We start from the raw sequence: 19340 nt of genomic DNA on the forward strand, positions 1-19340 counted from the left end.
CAAGCCCAAGGAAGACTTACGAGCCTTCATCAGAAACGACCACCAGGAGGCTGATGACCACCTCATGCAGAAACCACACATGGTTTGCTGCAAGGGCTTGCAAAACCATGGGATTAGAAAATGTGTTGCAATATGAAGGATAGGAAAGTACAATGTGCACATTAAGGAAAAAAGTAGAAAAGCTATACTGGGTGAAGAATGGACAAGTGAGTTTGTGGTGGAGTTATCCCACTCACTCCCGCCATTGAATAAACAAATACCTGCTCTGTAGGCCTTATACTATGGAGTAGTGTTTTCTGGCCTAGTTTTTGGGCATCAGAGTGCACCAGTAGGGTTGAGTTGCTGAGCACGTGCACAGTTCCCTGCAGTGCCTCCTGTTCCTGGTAGCTGTACATGCCATTGTCTCCTCTGCAGAAGACACAGCCCAGGAAAACAAGGCAAAGTTCTTACCTACTTTTCCCACAAGACTTGTTTGTCCCAATGGTTTCTGAGAGGACTGCATTTCCCTCTCCTCAGCGTTCTTATTTCTCATTCCACAAAATAAGAGAGCTGAAGGAGTTTCTGGCGTGGGAGTACCTCATCCCTCTTTCCTTCTAAAGGCTCTGCCTCACGGAGCCCTGGTGACCTGCCAGTGCTTTGGCACGGGAGGCATTCATTCCCTAAACACAAGGGCAGTGACTTCAGCTGCAAAGCCTCTCATTGGAAGGGCATTGCTGTTACCCTGCAGGCTCCATGGGCACGGGGTTTGTGTGAGCAGGGCAATCACAGCCTGTGTCCTGGAAACAGATCCAGCAAAATGAGCAGATCCTGCTGTCTCCTGGTCCTGCTGATCCCAGCAGCAACTCCCCTGCAAGTTCCTTCAGGGAACTTCACAAAAAGGGCTTTCATCATTTCAGCGCTTGTGAGAACTTGTTGCTTCCCAGTTGTCCAGCATCCTTCTGGATTTTGGAGCATTTCAGCACTTGGGTCAATGGCCCTTCCCTCATCCCTGCCCTGCAGCAGTTACAGTCACTGTTCCCTCGCCCTGGCTCCAGACCTTTTGCCAAAGTGCTGCCAAAGGCAGCGCAGCTGGCTCAGGATCCCAGGTTGCTGCTGCTCTCCAGGATGACCTTCAGAGGGACACTTGGAGCGCTCCCTAAAGAGCTCCCGGTGGGACGGGGGTGGATTTCTCCTCCCCGGGTGGCTCCTGGCTGCAGTTCTACGCTCAGGGGAGCCCCGATTTCTCAGCAGGCCTCTGCAGCGAGTCTGTAGCCAACGTGTGGCTCTGCTGCCAGCCCAAATGTGCCGTTCCCTTGCCCAGCCTGGCTGCAGCTGGGGGATCTGCTGGGCACGGCTGGGGATTTTCATGGCCAAAATCCTCCAGCGTCTTCACGTCTACATCTGCCCATTGCTTTGGAGAGCACAAATCACAGAACACTCCTCTCAGCTGACAAATGTCATTTATTGCCGGTTGCTGCAGCCACACCGCTGATCTACAAACACATGAGAATCAATTTCAGTTGAAAAATGTAATTTATTACAAATTGCTACATCCCTGCTGACAATAGATAACTGTACAGATCTCAGTTAAGGTACAAAACAGTCATTTATTTGATTATTACAACAATGCTACGTCAAAATATACAGACATCAACTTCCAGAAACAAAAACTAATTTATTGCCAACCTCTACAACAACTCACTATACACAAAGATCAACTGAAGTTTAACAACTTAATTTATTCCATGTTACTATAACTGTACAGCCCATATAGAAACACAAAAATATCAACATCTCTCTCTAAATAACCCTATAGCAAGAACTGAATAAATAGAATTACGCAACTATACAACTCCATCTATATTTAAATAGAACTAATACATATCTAGAACCACAATACACAGATGTAAATATAAATACTCATATTACCTACAATACATATATAAATAGATAGATAAAACAACTGCATCTATACAAATATACAAATATGAGCTAAACATCTCAACACATGTAAATATAATTACAGAAATAGATCAATATGCATACAAAACTATAAAACCAGACATATATACCAATACAAATACCAATGTACCTATTTAAAGAGCCAAATACCTACAAGAACATCACTAGAAATAGATACCTAGACAAATGTATAGACAGGAAATAGAACTTGACAGAGACATAACAACATCCGTATATACTTAGATACATATATACACATGTATGTAACGAGAAACATGTATGTATATAGCTACACATACATATATATGTACTACATCCATTCATGTAACAACATACACATAGAAATATACCTATGCAAATAGCACATACATAAATATCAATATAATTATCATGCTCTACGTGCAAGTCCATTCATCTGTAAGCAGAACTACAAGCAGAGGGATTCCAGCCGCCCCATCTTCAAAGCCTCTCCCTCTGTCGCTTCCTCTCGTGCAGAGCAGCTCTCCTGGATGGGGACAGCAGATGGGACATCTGGGAAGCAAAGGGAACACTAAGTCAGGATTGGGATGTTTCCCTTGGCAGCAGCTGCACTTCCATCGGGGAAGAGGAAATCTCAGAGCCTCCCCAGGAGGGTTAGAAAGAAAAACCAGGCCCAGCGGGCCAGGCTGTGGCGAGCGCAGCCCCGGCGGGACCGTCCCGCAGCCCCCGGCAGCGCGGCACAGCCGGCACCGCTCCCGGGCCCTGCCGGCGCAGCTGCCTTGCCCAAGGACAGCCCCTGTGCCGCCCGGGGCAGCCGCGCTGAGCGGCCCCAGCACGGGCAGGGCCCGCTCCTGCCCAGCCGGCCAGTGCCCGCGGCCAAAGCCCACGCCAGCCTCACGCCCACCCTGCCTCAGCGGCCCTGGGGCCTCACCCAGGCTCTCGGGTGGCAGCAGCAGGTCCCCGTTCGCTGCTCTTGCTGGCGGCCTTCAGCTTCTCCCTGCTGGCTCCCATCACTCTCCGGCTCTTCTCAACGACTTCAGGGCAGCTGTGGCAAAAGTGGAGGCTCTGGAATTGGTTCCACAGCCTGACAGAACCACAGGCCCAGACCCCTCTGTGCTCCCTGCTGGCCCCCTCCATCCCCTCAGCCCTGCCATGCCCTCAGCCAACCCCCAGTCCCCTCCCAGTTCCTTCAGCCCCTCACAGTCCTCTCCAGCCTCTCAGTCCCTTCTGACCCATCCCATCTCCTTAGACCTGGCACCCCCCTCAGCCTGTGCCACTTCCCTTTCACCTCAGTGCCACCACTGCCCTCTGCTCCCCCACACCCCTCAGCCCCACCAGCACCTCAACGTCACCGTCCCTTCAGTGTCACCTCTCCCCAGCCCCTCTGGCTCACCGCCCTCCAGCAGCTCCTCAGGGCACAGTGCCTGCGGCCGCCGGCAGCTCCCACCGCTCCAGGGACACCGGGGCTGCAGCTGCTGCTGCGCCCGGCCCGGCCGCCAGCTCGGAGCCAGCACCAGAAGAGGGGACAGAGGGGGAAAGACGAGATGAAAAAGGCAGCCGAGGCAGGAAAAAGCTTAAAATGCAGGTCTAGGCCTATATAAACATCAATCTATGGATCTAAACATCCATTTACCTCTAGCTAAATAACTGTGCACATTTATAAATAAAACTCTATATATGTATGTATATTGCTGTACACGTATATAAATGTAGATATGCACATCTAAAAATGTAAATACATCGACATAAATATAATTTTATCATCTATATAACTACAGATACAAATTTAACTATACAGATCTATAAATATATGCACGTATAAGCACAGCTCTGTAAATCTAAAAATGTAACCACATTATATATAAATCTAACTATGGAAATCTATAAAGCCATCTATAAACAGAGGGATTGCACCTGTCAGATGGTCACAGGCTCTCCCTCGGTCTCTTCTCCCCACGCAAGGCAGCCCTCCTGGAGAGGTAGATCAGATGGATATCTGGGAAGCAAAGGGAACACTGAGTCAATATTGGTCTCCATGCATCTTTCTCTTTGGAAGTAATTGTCCTTCTATCAAAGACTGCAAAAGATGGCCCGAAAGGCAGACTCTCACTTGGGAATTTCAGGCCTGCTCTTTAAAGAGCAGGGAGCATTCCAAGTTTTCAAAACCTCCAAAGGTTTGAAGTATCCCAGTAAAGCCTCAGCACTCGCAGTGCAAATGGCACCCACGAGAGCTTGAAGCACAGACAGTCCCAGCTCCCACACAGAAGCCCAGCCTTGCTCTTTCTCTGTGCTGACAGAGACACCTCAGTCCTCACTGAAAGGGCTGAAGCTGACGGGTGCTGTGAGCTGAGTTACGAACCAGCACCGTTCCCTGCCATCTACAAAGTGCCCTCTGCAGTGAGCAACAGCTCCTCCAACACAACCATCAGCTCTGGCAGGAAGAGCTGGGAGGGAAAGAGCTCCCCACGAGGCCTGCAGGCAGCACCAGCTTTGCTCAAGCATGCAGATCCAAGGTGCTCCCTCTCTCCTATTACTTCTCGCTAATCTGGGGTAATTTAAGTTTTTCCTTTCCAAATCATAAATCCTTGTGATTTATTATTTGTTTGGCCTCTGCTGCTTGTATTTTTAATGTGTCTCACTAGAGCTATCAGCAGACTGGTACTACATTGATTTAATGCTCTGAGATAAAAAGCTCAGACTTCTACACTGACTTCTTGCTGGGGTTTTGCTCTCTTGATTCAAGAGTCCCTCAGTGTTGCCTCCAGAGCACTGTCACCCTGCAGCAAACTCATCCATGGACTTCAGGACAGAACTGGGACAGCCAGGTTGGTGACACAACTCCCACAGGCTGGGTTTATTCACTGCTCTCTGGCCACAGCACAGCACTCGGTGTCAGTGCCTCTGGAGAAGCGTGGAGGGCAGGGCTCGGGGAGGCTGTGCCAGGGCAGGATTTGACCTAAAGGCACCAGGAAGCACCAACCCTGCAGACAAGAGCTCAACTCTTCTCATCTCCCTTCCTGCCAGAGGCAGGCTCAGAGCAGCCACCTCTAAAGCAGCGTGGGCTCTCTCCTTACCAGGCTCCTCGGGTTCCAGGGAACTGTTCCTGCAGCTCTCGGTGCCAGTCAAAGCTCCCTCTGCTGCAGCCTTCCTCACAGCCTCCCCTCCTGAATTGTCCTGAAAAGAAAACCAGAAAGAAAGAAACCCAAAGATCACTCACTATTTTCTGCAGGGACACCATAGCTCAGAGCCTGCAACATTTCCTTCTCTTAAGGAAGAAAATGCTTTTGAAAACTGCTGTGGGTGAGATTACAGAAGACAAAAGGCCTTCAACAGTCCAGAAGACTGACTTCTCAAACACAGTCCAAAAGCTGTCCCAGCTGACAACGTTGAATGTGGGGAGTGACAATGAACACATGGAGTGGGCACTGAGGAAGGAGTCCTGCCAGCTCCTCCCTCCAAAGCCCTGAGCAGAACAGGCTCATCCAGGCAGCAGCTTTACAGGGACTGCATGGGAGCACACATCTCTTCCCACAGAGATGCCCAAGAGGAAGGTGCTTGAGCTCTGGAACACGGAGAACAAGACTGGCAAGCTTGCCCAGCTGAGGATTTCCCAGACAGAAGCAGGACAGGAGGCACCAGGCTACTGAGAGGAGCAGAAAGCTGCAGCTCCAGCCCATCCCCAAACAGGGCTCTGGCAGCGCCTGCACGCTCGGCACGGCTCACACAGCAGCAGCAGCAGCTGCAGCCCAGCCCTTGCTTTGCCTTGGCCTTCCCACCCAAAACAGGCAGAGCCCACTGCTGCTGCTCTAACGGAGGCACCTCTCGCATGCCCCTCCCTGCACGGGACCCTTTGCCTTCAGTGGCAATTCTCCCCACACTCTTCTCTTCTGTCCCATCACACAGAGCCTCTTAGAACCTTCAAAGCTTCCACTTCCTCACCACAAATGCCCCTGCGCCAGGAATTCTTCCCAGCAAAAGGAGCACTCAAACTTGGCCAACACCTCTCATCCTCACTAAGGGCTATCCCCTTTCTCATTCCCTCTTCTTTTGGAGATCTTGCTTTGCCAAGCAAATCCTCCCCTGTCCATTCACAGCTGAGCTCAAGAAGCCTTTCCTTCTCAGCCATGCAACAACATTCACAGCTGTCAGTCCAGCCCCTTTCATCCCTGTCCAATGGAGTTACCTGAGCCAAGGGAGACCTCTCAGGGTGGGAGGACGAAAGCATCTCCTCCAGCGTCTCAAGCACAAGGTCCAGATCCAGCGGTGGCAATTCCTCTTCCCCAGGACTATTCCATGCCCAGCTGGAGGCTGTCCATGCTGCCCAGCCAGCACAGCCAGCTGGAGCACTGGGGGCTGGATGGCCTGGTGTGGCTGCAGGAATCCAAACACATTGGTCAGGCTCCAGAATGTGGCTTTGGGATGCAGAGCTCTACTGCTGCCTTGCAGCAAACATCACAGGAAGCACACAGAAACTCAATTCCAGAAATGTATTCCAACTTCCCAGGGGACTGGAACACTGATTTCTTCCTCTTAAAAAGTATTTCATCTAATTGTTGAGTGTGTATATTAAAGGATGGACTGTAAAATTGATCTACACACACACACACTAACACTTTATAATCACAGTCTTTTCTATCTCCCCAGCAGCTTTTGCATTTGGCTGCTTCTGAGTTTCTCATCACAACCGACCACAGAAAGTGGATCCACCCAGGAAGAGCCCAGATCTGCAGACACACGTGCTAAAATTCAGCTTTGATTGTATCGTAAAAAGCAACCTTGGGGGTGAGGCCGTATTCTGCAGCTGCAGCAGTTCTGGGGACACACAGAGCCCACTGAAATTTAATAGCCTTCTTTGCAGGAGAGACAATCTGTAAGCTCTGCAATATCCTATCACCATCCTAGTTGGGCTTCATTCCAAGAAAGATGGGCCTTACACTGAGCAGTTGTGGACAAATTTTTCACCCCTACAGAGAGGCTGTCTGGAAAATGCCCAGAACACCCTCCAAATCTGCAGCAAGGTCAGGAAAAGCAGACAGAGATTGGTTTTGTTTTCACAGTCCCGCTTCCTAGCACACCTGACACTTTCTACCGCATTCACACTTGAGATGTACACATGACAGAGCCCTGTGCAAAAACACTTCAAACGGTCGCTTTCCATGAGCTTTCTAAAAAGCAAGGGTAGAAACTCTCTCCCTACCTGATGGGCTGTAGGCTGAGGTGTGCCGCTCTGAAGTGCAGCTGCTGCTGTCTGGAAGAGCCACGGAAGTGCTCTGATGGTCTCCAGGAACCGGTGGAATGATGAGCTTAGGCTGGCGTTGAACTTGGCGCTTGCCTGGCTCCTCTGATGACACCCCAAGAAGTTCGGAGGTGACAAACACTTTCTTGGGAGGTGCTGGGGAAGCCTCACGCTCCTGAGCACCGGCACTTGTACTGGAAGGGCCTGGAGGCAGCTCTGAAACCTCAGGTGAGGCAGCAGCGAGGTTCTGGCACGAGGGAGCTGTGGAGCAGTGAGGGAAGAAGAAAGGAAGCAAAGGGAAGGCTGGGTCATTACTGGTCTTTGGGTGTGTTTCCCTTGGCAGCAACTGTACTTCTATCAGGAAAGGCAAAAGCTCCCATCCTCCCAAGCAGGGTGACAAAGGAAAACATCCCCACGTGTTCTGAGCCTTTGCAACAACCAATTCTAGTTAGCTCTCCCCTATTCATTCAACCACTGAAAAAACTGTGCCGCTGCAATCCCCTGGCAGGAGGCAACTGCCACAAACCCAACTGCCAGGTCCTTTCCCCTCTGCTCCAAAGGGACACAAAACTTTAAAATCACAAAGTATAACCACAAATCCTATCTCGCCAGCAGCTTTTGGATTGGGCTGCTTAAGTTTCTCATCATGCTGGACCACAGCAAGTGGATGCACCCAGGAAGAGCTGAAATCTTCAGAAACACACACCGAAATTAAACTGTGACTTTATTCTAAAAACAACCTTGTGCGTGAGGCCGTATTCTGCAGCTGCAACTGTTCTGGGGCACACAGAGCTCACTGAAATGTAACAGCATTCTTTGCAGGAGAGAGACAATCTGTAAGCTCTGCAATATCCTATCACCATCCTAGTTTGGCTTCAATCAATGAAAGAGGGGAGTTCACCCAACACTGACCACTTGTCAGGCAATGCTTTTCGCCTCGCCCTTGCACCTCAGCACAGAGGCTGTCTGGAAAATGCCCAGGAGAGGCTCCATATGCGGAGGAAGGACAGGAAAAGCAGACAGAGCATTCTTTTGCATTCAAGGTCCCTCTTGCTAGGCGACTTGACACTTTCTACCTGCTTCTCACCTGAGATCTACCCATGGCAGAGCACTGTGGGAAAATACTTCAAACGGTCGCTTTCCAGGACCTGTCTGAAAAGCAAGGGTAGAAACTCTTTCCCTACCTGATGGGCTGCGGGCTGGAGTGTGCTGCTCTGAGGACGTGCAGCTGCTGCTCTCGCGAAGGGCCCTGGAAGTGGCTTGATGGTCGATGCAAACCAGGCGAACCATGAGCTCAGGGCGGCGTTTCAGGTCCACGCGAACCAGCGGAACGGTGAGCTTACGCAGATGAAATTTGCGAATGAGGGCGATTGATGGTTCCTCTGATGAAGCCCCTGGAAGTCTGGACGTTGCAGACACTTTCTTGGGAGGTGCTGGGGAAGCCCCAGACTCCTGAGCACCTGCACTTCGCCTGGAAGGGCCTGGAGGCAGCTCTGAACCCTCAGGTGAGGCAGCAGCGAGGTTCTGGCGCGAGGGAGCTGTGGAGCAGTGAGGGAAGAAGAAAGGAAGCAAAGGGAAGCCTGCGTCACTATTGGTCCTCAGGTATGTTTTCCTTGGCAGCAACTGTACTTCTGTCAGGGAAGACAAAAGCTCCTATCGTCCCAAGCAGGGTGACAAAGAAAAAAATCCCCACATGTTCTGGGCCTTTGCGAACACCAATTCCTTGTCAATTTAGCACTCCCCTGCTCGTTCAACCGTCTGGGAAAACTGTCCCGCTGCAATTCCCTGGCAGGAGGCAACAGCCACAAAGCCAACTGCCAGGTCTTTCCCCTCTGCTCCAAAGGGACAGGAGGCTCCCTCCAGCTGGGCCTGACCGCGACCGAGCCCTCGGCACTCACACGCACTTACGGAGAGCTCCCCAGGCATCCCAGGGCCGGGCAAGGAGCAGCGCCAGCCACGGCGCAGGGCTGCGCCAGCTGCAGGCCCAGCGGGCCAGGGTGTTTGCTGTGAGCGCAGCCCCGGCGGGACCGTCCCGCAGCCCCGGCAGCGCGGCACAGCCGGCACCGCTCCCGGGCCCTGCCGGCGCAGCTGCCTTGCCCAAGGACAGCCCCTGTGCCGCCCGGGCCAGCCGCGCTGAGCGGCCCCAGCACGGGCAGGGCCCGCGGCCAAAGCCCACGCCAGCCTCCGTGCCCGCAGCTCCCACCCCGTCTCACCGGCCCTGCGGGGCTCCTGGAAGCGGCTGCGCGGGCGCCTGCGCTCCTCCCGCCCGGCCGCAGGTCGCTGCCTCTTGGCTCTGGTGCAGCGCCTGATGCAGAGGAGGAGGTGGGGGCGGTCGCGGCGAAACCAGGGGTTGCGGTAGTGGAGGCACGCCCCGGCATCGCCCGGCACAGCCGCGCCAACGCGGCCCGCCGCCTCATGGAAGCCGTAGCGGCTCAGCTGGCAAAGGAAGCTGCGGAACCGCGTGGCTTTGAAGGCGTCCGGGGACATCGCCGCCCCCTCTCGGCCCGCCCCGTGGGGGCCGGCCGGGCTGAGCAGCTCCTGCTCAAAGAGGGCGCGGTCGATGAGCAGCCCCTGGCCCTGGGTGTCCCAGCGCACGGAGCGGACGCGGGGGCTGTTCGCCAGACGCCACAGCTTGGCGGGGAAGGTGCTGGCATTGAGCCCGGCGGGCAGCGGCAGCTCGGCCATCGCGCCTGTCGCCCACTGGCGCCGCAACGGCCGCAGCTGCACCGGCGGCGCGCGGCCTGAGGGGGGCGCTGCGCTCGGCCCCGCGCGGGAACGAGCGGCACAAAGCCGGGGCTGCGGGCACAGCGCGGGCGGGGCGGCTCCCGGGGCGCTGCCCGGGCGCGGCACGGACCGGAGCGGGGCAAAGCCTTTCTTTCTCTGCGTGGAATCGTCCCTCTGCCTTTGGCTCGCAGCACGACCCCAAACCACCAAGGCAAGCGCAGCCAGTTTCAGAAAGGGTCCAAACTGAGGAATCCCATGGGAAACTGTTCCTATGTGTCAAGTGGCAGCCACATCTCTCTGTGTTCCGCATGGCTGAAGGGAGGGAGGAAAAAGATCTTCCACTGAGTAGCTTCACTCTTTTGCTTGGGGTTGCTACCAGAGTTGCCTACTTCAAAGCAGACTGGTCCAACAAGACCAGGGGAAATGATGAAAAGGAGAGACTTGAGGACTTGCTTTTTGCCCCTTTTCCAGCTAACTGGCTGGCTCTTTCTCACTGTTTCTGCCTGTCTTGGGCAGATTTGGCCCATTTCTCATTCTTTGGAGTCAGAAGCAGCAACAGGAAGGGGCAGCAGTTTTGTCAGCGTTGCCCATCAAAGCTTAAATCGTGCACCGTGGATGGATGTTGCTTTCCCCAAGGGATTAATGACCTAGAGTTGTAGTGAACTCCCGCTGATGTCTCTCCAAGAGATTGTGCCTTTTTCTTTCCTCAGGAATCATTTCTTCTCTTCTTTTTTTTCCCCAGTCTGGGGAGAGTTCCAATGCAAAATCCCTCCTGCAGCCAAGTCTTTTCAATGGACACTAACAAAGGTGATCTTCCAATCCTCTGTGCTTAGTGTCACTTGTTCTTTTAAATTCTCTTTTGAACTGGAAAGATTTTTCTGTTCATAGCAGGAAAAAATAGACCTAATTCTTCCATCTCTTTAATTTGTGCCTTTTTTTTTTTTTTTTTTAATATCTCTACATCATTTAACCCTGCGGGCTCATGTGAGTATGTTTGGTGCTGTGGCATAAGCTCATCCCACACACAGAGGGGATGTTCTCCTTACATCCAGCTTGTCTTGAGTTCCAGCTAACACTGCCTTCTCTTGCCCTCCTTCCAGGTCCCTTTGTGAGGAGCCCTGCCCTGTCACTTTGGTCCCTGCCCTATGGGTGACACAAGGATTGTTGGTCTCACCACATTCTGGAATAGTCTTTTGCACTGAGTGGTTTAAAGATGCCCTGTCATCTCTTCCTGTGTGTGCTGGCTTTCTCAGAAAAATGGAAACCCACTACCCAGAAAATCTCTTCCCAATTCATCTTAAACAGCTTAAAACAGTACCTGAATTCCGAATGATGCACCTCAGTGGGATGGGGTTTGTCTTTCTTTAAACACAGTGTAACAACTCTTGTAAAAATTATCCCAGCGACCGAATTGCAACAACATTTCTAATGAATAGGCAAAAAGGAGAAGACAGGAGTTCAGAAGAGAAGGGACATCTTTCTTCATGTTTCATGGCCCTTATTTCCCAGACATTTGTCTATGTGCTGCTTCATCCAGAAAAGCCTCTTTGAAGATCTCCTCTGTACTCTCTGTGAGTTATGAGAAACACACGATCACTGGACCGGTGCCCTACTGGAGATGAGGAAGCAGGTGGCTGAAAAGCGGATTGTCCATTGGAATGTTTAGTCACCCCTGAAGTATGGTTATGGTTGCATTGACTTTTCCACAGTACTCTGTGGCTAAGAATGAGAAGTTACCCTTAGCTGTGTTTTAAGGCTACTGAAACTTGAAAAGAAGGGTGCTTATCTTGTGTCTGGCAGCATGACTCATTCCCAATTTTCTACCCTACTGGTAGAATTTAATGTCAGTTACAAACACCACAAGACAAATGATGGATATTACATTTCAGTGTTTGGGCCAAAAATTGGTTTAATAATTAACAACAGAAAAGGTTGTTAAGTTTTAGGAAAGAAAAATCCTTAAAACTGTGGTATGTGGTTTTAGATTAAGATTTTTCTCTTAAAATTACTCCTTTCCCCTTTAAAAGTAATTTGTAGAGAACATCACTCAATGTACAGGCCTGATGACTTTAAGTATTATTACTGTTCCATATCTTTCCTTTTTCCCTACATGGCACCGTAGCTTTTGAATCCCAATTTTTACCACTTTGAAAATGCAGTTTTAATGTTTTTCCTACTGGTGAATACTTACCAGTTCCAAGTTAAAGAGCAGTCAGTTCTGAAAGCGAAATATGCCTTATGTAAATATATTTTTTCACTAGTCTCCTGGTATTACGTGCAACAGGGGCAACGTTAAAACAGTCTATACTGACTTATTTTAGAAGCTGTTAGAAATTATAAATATTTTCAGTATATCTGCAATACATTAGTGTGTGTTTCAGGTGAAACTGTCCCTTGTGCTCTTCTGCTAGCATGTAAGATCTCCTTGCGGCGTAGGAAGACACAATTTTCACTTTCTGATTGGCCCACAGCTGTGTCACTGCCTTCACCTTTCCATCTCAGATGCTCAGACAGTTTTTCCTCCAACACCTGCGATAGCAATGTCCCTTAAGGTGATGCAGACATGGTGGGCATGCAGCACCCAAGCTGTTCCTGATCTTCTGGGAACTAACTGCTGGTCCTGAACCCATCCTTTGCTGTTTACTTCTATACCGTACTTGTGGCAAAGGCTGTTCCTGCCAGTGTTGTAGGTTACTTGGTCTAACCACAGCAGCATGAAGAGTAGAAGCTGAAGAAAGAAATGTACATTTTTCTGACCAATTTAGCTGGAGTCTGTATTTGGACTTACATTGCTGATAAAAGTGAGAAATTCCTGGCAAACAAGTAATAAGTCATTGAATTTAGCATGTATTTCTTGGGTTCCTTGGCTACAGAACGGGGAAGAGAATCTTCATCACTTTCTTCCTCCTTACAGATGTGGTTTTAACCCAGTATAGGAACACCTAGACCCCAAGTTTGACATAACTAAAAATATTGGCATAGGAGGTAGAATCCCACCAGGCAAAGGGAATCTTACTGCAACAGCAGGTACAGAGCATCCACGCTTTTGAGTCCAGTGAATTCAAAACACAGGTTTTGAAACCTGCTCACCAGCACTGAGGGGGCCACCTTAGTCCCTGGACTTTAGAGGGTAAGAAGAGAGAACATAAAGTCTTTTCTACAAAAAAACAGAACCACAAAGTAAAACTTCATGGTAACTGCCCTGAAACTGCACCTCCGTTTTGGGATGAACTTGGTCTGAAATGGTTCTTTGCTGAACTTCACAAGCAGCTTCTGCCTCTTTCTGTTTGCTCCCTTGGGTTTGTTTGTCTGCAAACACCATCTCAGGTTGTTCTAGTGCTGCTCCCCCCGACTAAAATCTCTCTGTACATTCTGCAGCCTCCACTGAATATCTGCATGAACTGTTTTGTGTGATGTCTGCACAAGTCTTGTTAAACCTGAAGTTGTGATGCCCTGGTTTGGGTCTCCCTGTCTCCTGGACATGCTGCTCAGGTCTGCCAGGATGGTTGTCCTCCCTCAAGTGAGCTGAGCTAGTGGAAGCGCTCCAGGGACGTTTAAGAGCGCAGGTACCTCAGGTGGAAGGAATTCTCATCGTCTGTGCCCGTTCAGGCTGGCTGTGACTGTGCCGAGGGGAAATGGCATTTGTTACCTGAGTAGCTCCAGGAGGACTAAAGGTCATGGTGAAATGCTCTGGTGAGGGCTGTGGCAAAGGAACAAAACTGGGATTAAGGGGAGTTTTCAGTAATAATTGCATCTTGTTCTGGCTGCTGTCACAGGTAGTTTAGTCACTGGCTAAGGTAGCTCAGAAGTGATTTTGGAATACTGCTGTTGGACTTTAAATGGTATGGACTCTTCCTCATCCAGATGTGTGGCTGTGGGCCTGTGTGTTTATGAGTGACACACAAGCTGAGAGAGGCAGACAAATTCTGCAGGGCTCCTGGGGTTCAGGTGCCCTCCAGCATCCTTCTGCTTGCTGGAAAAGCTTCTTGCCAAGCAATGGAAGAAATATCTCCCTCTTCTTCTCCAGGAATATCAACTTGGCCACCTGCATCTTGCAGCTCATGTCAAGGGAAGTACTGGGAAGCTGGACATCTCATAGACTCCAAACTCACCTCATATGTTTGCTGTGTCCTTCAGTAAAGAATGTCTTCTTACCAGAAGAACTTGAAGACATTCGACACCTAAGCCAAAGTAAAAGAAAAGAAAGAAATTAAAGCATCCGTTGTCAGTATTTAGGATCAAGAAAATGCAAATATTTGCAAAAGGCTCAAGTGAAGAAATGAAGAAACAAAGCAGGGTTTACTCTATTAAAGCTAGGGATATAAGTCTGCCTGCTTATGCACCCAACTGCTTTCCAGGTGTGCACCTGCCAGGGATTTTACCTTTCTGTATGCTGTAGGTCTCAGGCTAAAACCATCAACAGGCAAACCCAACCAAACCAAACTAACCAACCAACCAAAAAAACTCCACAAAAATCCCCAACTCAGAACTAATCTGAACTAAACTGAACTAAACTAACAAAACCCCCCCCCCAAACACCAATCCCCCACCAAACGAAATAAAAAGTAGGTGGAGAAACTTGTTCCCATAATGTCACTCCTTTGACACAAGACAGTTTAGACCTCTTTTTGAATGTGAAAGAAAACCATACATCCTAGGTAGCAAGATTCAATTATCACTGAATAAATAAGAAGGACATTTTAGTGTCGGGAGAATTTGACCGTTACTCTTAAGCAAAAAAGTTGGTACCTTACTTTCCTGGAAACATCACTTCTGTTTATGGTATTACAGTCCCTCCTGACCGGGCCAAATAACAGCTCCTTGTCTGCCGACAAATACAGCCATGATTCTCAGGTATTTCGGTGTGTGGAGATGAGCAGCGGGTGAAAAGGAGCACAAGCCATCTCCTCTGAGCTCCTGCTGTTTATGGGAACAGATACGGGCCTTGGGGATGTTTGCTAAAGCACTGCACTCCAGCAATCAAACTCCACACATTCAGAGTGCTGAGTGCTGAGGCACACTCAGCACTCGCTGGCACCAGCTGAGGACTGTGGGCTTCTGTGAAGCCAACACACAAAATTAACCCCTGTTAAGGTCAAAGCAATGGCATTGTTTAAGAATTAGACAAGTTTATCGGACAAAATTATTTTGATGACAGAATGTAAATTTATTTTTTGCAGACAGCACAGCAGATGATGGAAATTGCAATCAAAGATGTCTGTTGTAGGCAAACTAGAATGCAAGGCTGATTGTTTCATTCTGAGATTTCGATCTGAACTGTATTTGTGCTGGACAAACAATAGGATATACCATTACAAGGAGAAAGAGGTGGAAATGCTTTGAGAAAGGAGGAGCATGAGCCATCTTAGCATGAAAAGCAGGGGTCTGTGCTTGCTGGGCTCTCCCACAGGCCCAGTTTTGTGCCACATGGCCAGTCTGATTCTAGTTATGAACCCTGTGGAGAGCAATAACTGTCCTGACTTAAGCAGTGGAAAAGGGAATGTGCTTGCTGGGGTAAATTGATAGTTTTCTAGTAAATCTTTGTCTGACCATGAAAGAATAAGGGAAGAGACAAGAATTTTATAACACCATTTGAAGGAGCTGGGAAAAAACTGTGGAGTTGTTCTCTTCCTCTGGTCTGAAATCAACAACAGTTTTTAAAGTCTGATGCCCAAAACCTGGGCAAGAGAGCAGTCCTCCGTAGTATAAGGCCTATAGAGCAGGTATTTGTTTATTGGACACCGGGAGGGAGGGGGAGGGAGGGAGGGAGGGGAGTAACTCCACCACAAACTCACTCCATTCTTCACACAGTAGTAGATTTTATACTTTTTTTCCTTAATGTGCACATTATACTTTCCTAACCTTCATATTGCAAGACATTTTCTAATCACACGTTTATGTCAGCCCTTGGAGCACATGCACAGTCTCTGCACGCGGTGGTCGTCAGCCTCCTGGTGGTCATTTCTGATGAAGGCTCCTAAGTCTTCCTGAACTTCTCACCCCTGCTTCCTGCACGTGCTCTCTAAGATTGCCGGCTCAAATAGCCAGGGGTTAGCTTTTGCAGTTAGCCTGTCCTGCTAAATGTGCTGGTTTCTAAAAAGGGCTTCATTCACATACCCTGTTACAAAGGACCTACTTCTTTCTGCATAGCTACAGCTTTTTGCAGAGCTCAAGCATTATCTTGTTGCCTAGGCAGCAGTAGCCTGGCTTTGATAGTGCTGAACAACCAGTCTGACAGAACTTGTATTGCAGGGACATCTGATTTCATTCTACTGTTTCCTTCCAAAGCCCAGCCATGGCTGGAGGAGGAACCGAGGGAGTTGTCTTGGATCCTACACCCCAAACAGGGCCAGACGTGGTCTTGTCCGCATTCTAAATACTGAAAGGTAAAGACACGTTCCACCAATGAAGGGCTGCACAGATCCCATTGATGGTAATGCCTGGTTAAGGAGCAGACCCGTAGAACATTTGGTCAGAAGGGTCATCTAGAGGGCAACTTTGGCTCAGGGCCTGTTGCTGAGGCCTCAGTCCTTCAGTGTTTTGTGGTGCAAATGAATGCCCTGGAGGGCTGGAAAGGAACAAGTCCCTCTTTAGCAGGTTGCAGACAGGGAACGGGATTAGCCCTGCCAGGCCGGGCTGGGGCCAAGAGCAGAAGGCCGGCACGCTGCGTTTGCCCACGGGCAGCCGTACAGAGCAAGGAGGCCGCTCCTGCCCAGGGGCTGAGGTGCCCGAAGCTGCCTCCCTGCTGCGCAGCTCTGCGGGGCCCGTGGTGCGCAGCGTCCTGGGCAGCCAGGGCAGCCCAGCTGCCTTGGAGCACGAGGAGCGTCCCAGAGAAGCTGCGGCCCTTTGCTTTGGAGCTGTTTCTCCCAGTAGTTCTTCCGAGTTCTTCTTTGGACTATTTCTCCGAGTCTTGTCATTAATCCATAGATTCTGACGTGTTTTCCTTTCTCCTTGCAAATTTAAGACATCTTTTTGAGAGAAGTGACTGACGTAGCTTCTGCTGCGGGTGGTGCTTTAGTCTGTAGGTCAGGGCAGGTGATTTTAACCAAGGATGGAGTCCAAAGGTAACGTTCCAGTTTTGCCAAGTCAATAAAACCATTTACAATGGGGGTGCTGATGCTGAGCAGCTTTCCTAGTTTTTGGAAAGTTGCAACCTTAAAAAACCCTACAGGTTTTCCTACCTGAGGATACCAGCAGTAGCATGATGCCAATTCTTTGCACCTCTTTTCTGTATCTTTGGTGCTTTTAAGAGTTCCTCAGTCCCCAGCAGGAAAGAAAGCACGTGTGATAATGTAAGTGATTTGAGAGCTGTGTGTTGTGCCTTGCCCCATCAGCGTTCGTGCCAAGCTGGACACCCCACTGGTAGGTCTGTCGAGTTGAATTCACCCTAATTGTGTGCAAACAGCAGCCCAGAGATGCCGAGAAGAGCAAGGACGGTGGGTGGGTGTGCACGGACACACCCGTGGGCTGATGGCTGTGTGGGCAGAAGGCTTTGGACAGCAGTACATCTTCACTCTCCCAAGTTGGAAGAATATTTCAAATCTACATGAAATGAAAATATTTCTCAAAATGTATCAAATAATACATATTAATTTATCATCTCTTCAATTTATCCTATATAGTATGATATACAATATATTTTAATAGATATAATAAATAGAATATGTCAAATTTCTACTTGATCTTTTCCTAAGCCATAGCCTGTGGGGCTTATAGACCATCTCCTAGCAGTGCTACATTTTTGCCTTCTGGTCCTACTTATTATAGCAGCGTTTCCCCTGCGAGTTCCTTCAGGGAACTTCACAAAAAGGGCTTCCATCATTTCAGCGCTTGTGAGAACTTGTTGCTTCCCAGTTGTTCAGCATCCTTCTGGATTTTGGAGCATTTCAGCACTTGGGTCAATGGCCCTTCCCTCATCCCTGCCCTGCAGCAGTTACAGTCACTGTTCCCTCGCCCTGGCTCCAGACCTTTTGCCAAAGTGCTGCCAAAGGCAGCACAGCTGGCTCAGGATCCCTGGTTGCTGCTGCTCTCCAGGATGACCTTCAGAGGGACACTTGGAGCGCTCCCTGAAGAGCTTCCGGTGGGATGGGGGTGGATTTCTCCTCCCCGGGTGGCTCCTGGTTACAGTTCTACGCTCAGGGTGATGCCTTTTCCTGGTCTTAAAATCAAGAGTCAAACACGGTTAGAAGGGGAAAAGGGATTTTACCTTGGGATTTATTTTAAGGATCCTTAGGTGCACATGTCCAGGTCATATGCATGGAGAATGACAGCAGTGGAAAAACTCAATTGGGAAGTACAGGGACCACCCAGAGAGAGTAGCTATGTGTGTAGAAATGGGACCCTCTAAACCCAGATTTGCAAGATTTGTCAAGAGACATCCATGACGTGGGTTCAAGCCCTGCCTGTAGCCTTGCTGAGAGTCCGCATACAGCCAAGGAGAAGGGACAACATCAGTCCCTATGAAATATTATATGGCAGGCCATAGCAGGTTCCACATATCCCAGGGGAAATTCATATGAGAAGTAAAAATGATTTGCAAAAGTGTTTAATGGCTCTGAGTTCCACTTTGCAGAAGCTCCAGAGATTCGTCGTGTTATCCAAACCAATAGGATTGGACACAGCTGCTCATCCATTCCAGCCTGGAGACTGAGTCTACATCAAGTGGTGGGACAGCGACCCCTTGCAAGCCAAGTGGAAGGGACCATTCCAAGTTTTGCTGACCACTTTTACTGGGGTCAAGGTTGCTGGCAAGGGACCGTGGATCCACTACTCCAGGGTGAAGAAAGCTTCTGCTCCCAAAATCACCGAGATTTGATACAGAGACTGATACAAATCAGAAAGATGCAGTTTAAACTGTTTTTGACATGTTTCCTGTTTGTCCAACTGGTAACCATGGTTCAAGGTTCACCCCATGATTTGCATAAGACTGTGGTCCAAAATGTGTCCAAAATTCTTAATAAGAGCAATTGCTAGATCTGTACTCAGTTACCACCCCTAGATGGGAAGGGTCAGTGGCCATTGATTGGCATTTTAATGGAAGAGAACCGCACTGAAATGTGGGAACCAATGAATAGCACCCTTCTGCTCCCCATTACCCTGAGTAGCCTGGTAGAGCATGCCAACTATAAGGTTCCTTGTGCAATTGTAAACGCCACAGGAAAAGCCGTTCTTCCTTCATATTGTCATCAGACCCATTTCAGGGAAATAATAGACCCAAGAACTGCAGCAAAGATGAAACTGACAGGGTGGAGACTGGCTCAGTCGTTTGGGATGGGGTTGTATTGGATATGTGGTAATAAGGCCTGGAAAGTTATGCCTGTGAACAAAGACCAGGCTTGTGCTATTGGGGCTGTGGTCCCAAATATAACAATATTTGACCATCTTGAAAAACCAAATGAGAAGAAAAAAAGGTCTCTTAATCCCCTCATTGAACATCCCACACTTTTTCATAGCATAATCA

General features: G+C 49.4%; 1 protein-coding gene across 1 annotated transcript; it reads right to left on the reverse strand.

Annotated features, from left to right (window-relative positions):
• Window positions 1-2878: 2878 nt before the first annotated feature.
• On the reverse strand, window positions 2879-9841 carry LOC138103981 (uncharacterized protein DKFZp434B061-like). The gene is made up of 7 exons (XM_069002658.1): window positions 9370-9841; window positions 8341-8694; window positions 7118-7417; window positions 6104-6291; window positions 4995-5094; window positions 3314-3916; window positions 2879-2965 (listed from the first exon to the last, which is right to left on the reverse strand). Exons 1-6 carry the CDS (start codon window positions 9839-9841, stop codon window positions 3846-3848), a joined length of 1485 nt encoding a protein of 494 aa, XP_068858759.1. The 3' UTR covers window positions 2879-2965; window positions 3314-3845.
• Between the last annotated feature and the right edge of the window lie 9499 nt (window positions 9842-19340).

The sequence above is a fragment of the Aphelocoma coerulescens genome, assembly GCF_041296385.1.
Source record: "Aphelocoma coerulescens isolate FSJ_1873_10779 chromosome Z unlocalized genomic scaffold, UR_Acoe_1.0 ChrZ_unloc_scaf_3, whole genome shotgun sequence".
In the NCBI taxonomy this organism is placed as follows: Eukaryota; Metazoa; Chordata; class Aves; order Passeriformes; family Corvidae; genus Aphelocoma; species Aphelocoma coerulescens.

Excerpts from the sequence above, each read along its gene's own strand:
- LOC138103981 (XM_069002658.1), bottom strand. The coding sequence starts at position 9,841 with ATGGCCGAGCTGCCGCTGCCCGCCGGGCTCAATGCCAGCACCTTCCCC. Across the intron at positions 8,695-9,369 it reads CCAGGAGCCCCGCAGGGCCG|CTCCCTCGCGCCAGAACCTC; the intron begins GTGAGACGGGGT and ends ACTGCTCCACAG. Across the intron at positions 7,418-8,340 it reads TCCAGCCCGCAGCCCATCAG|CTCCCTCGTGCCAGAACCTC; the intron begins GTAGGGAAAGAG and ends ACTGCTCCACAG.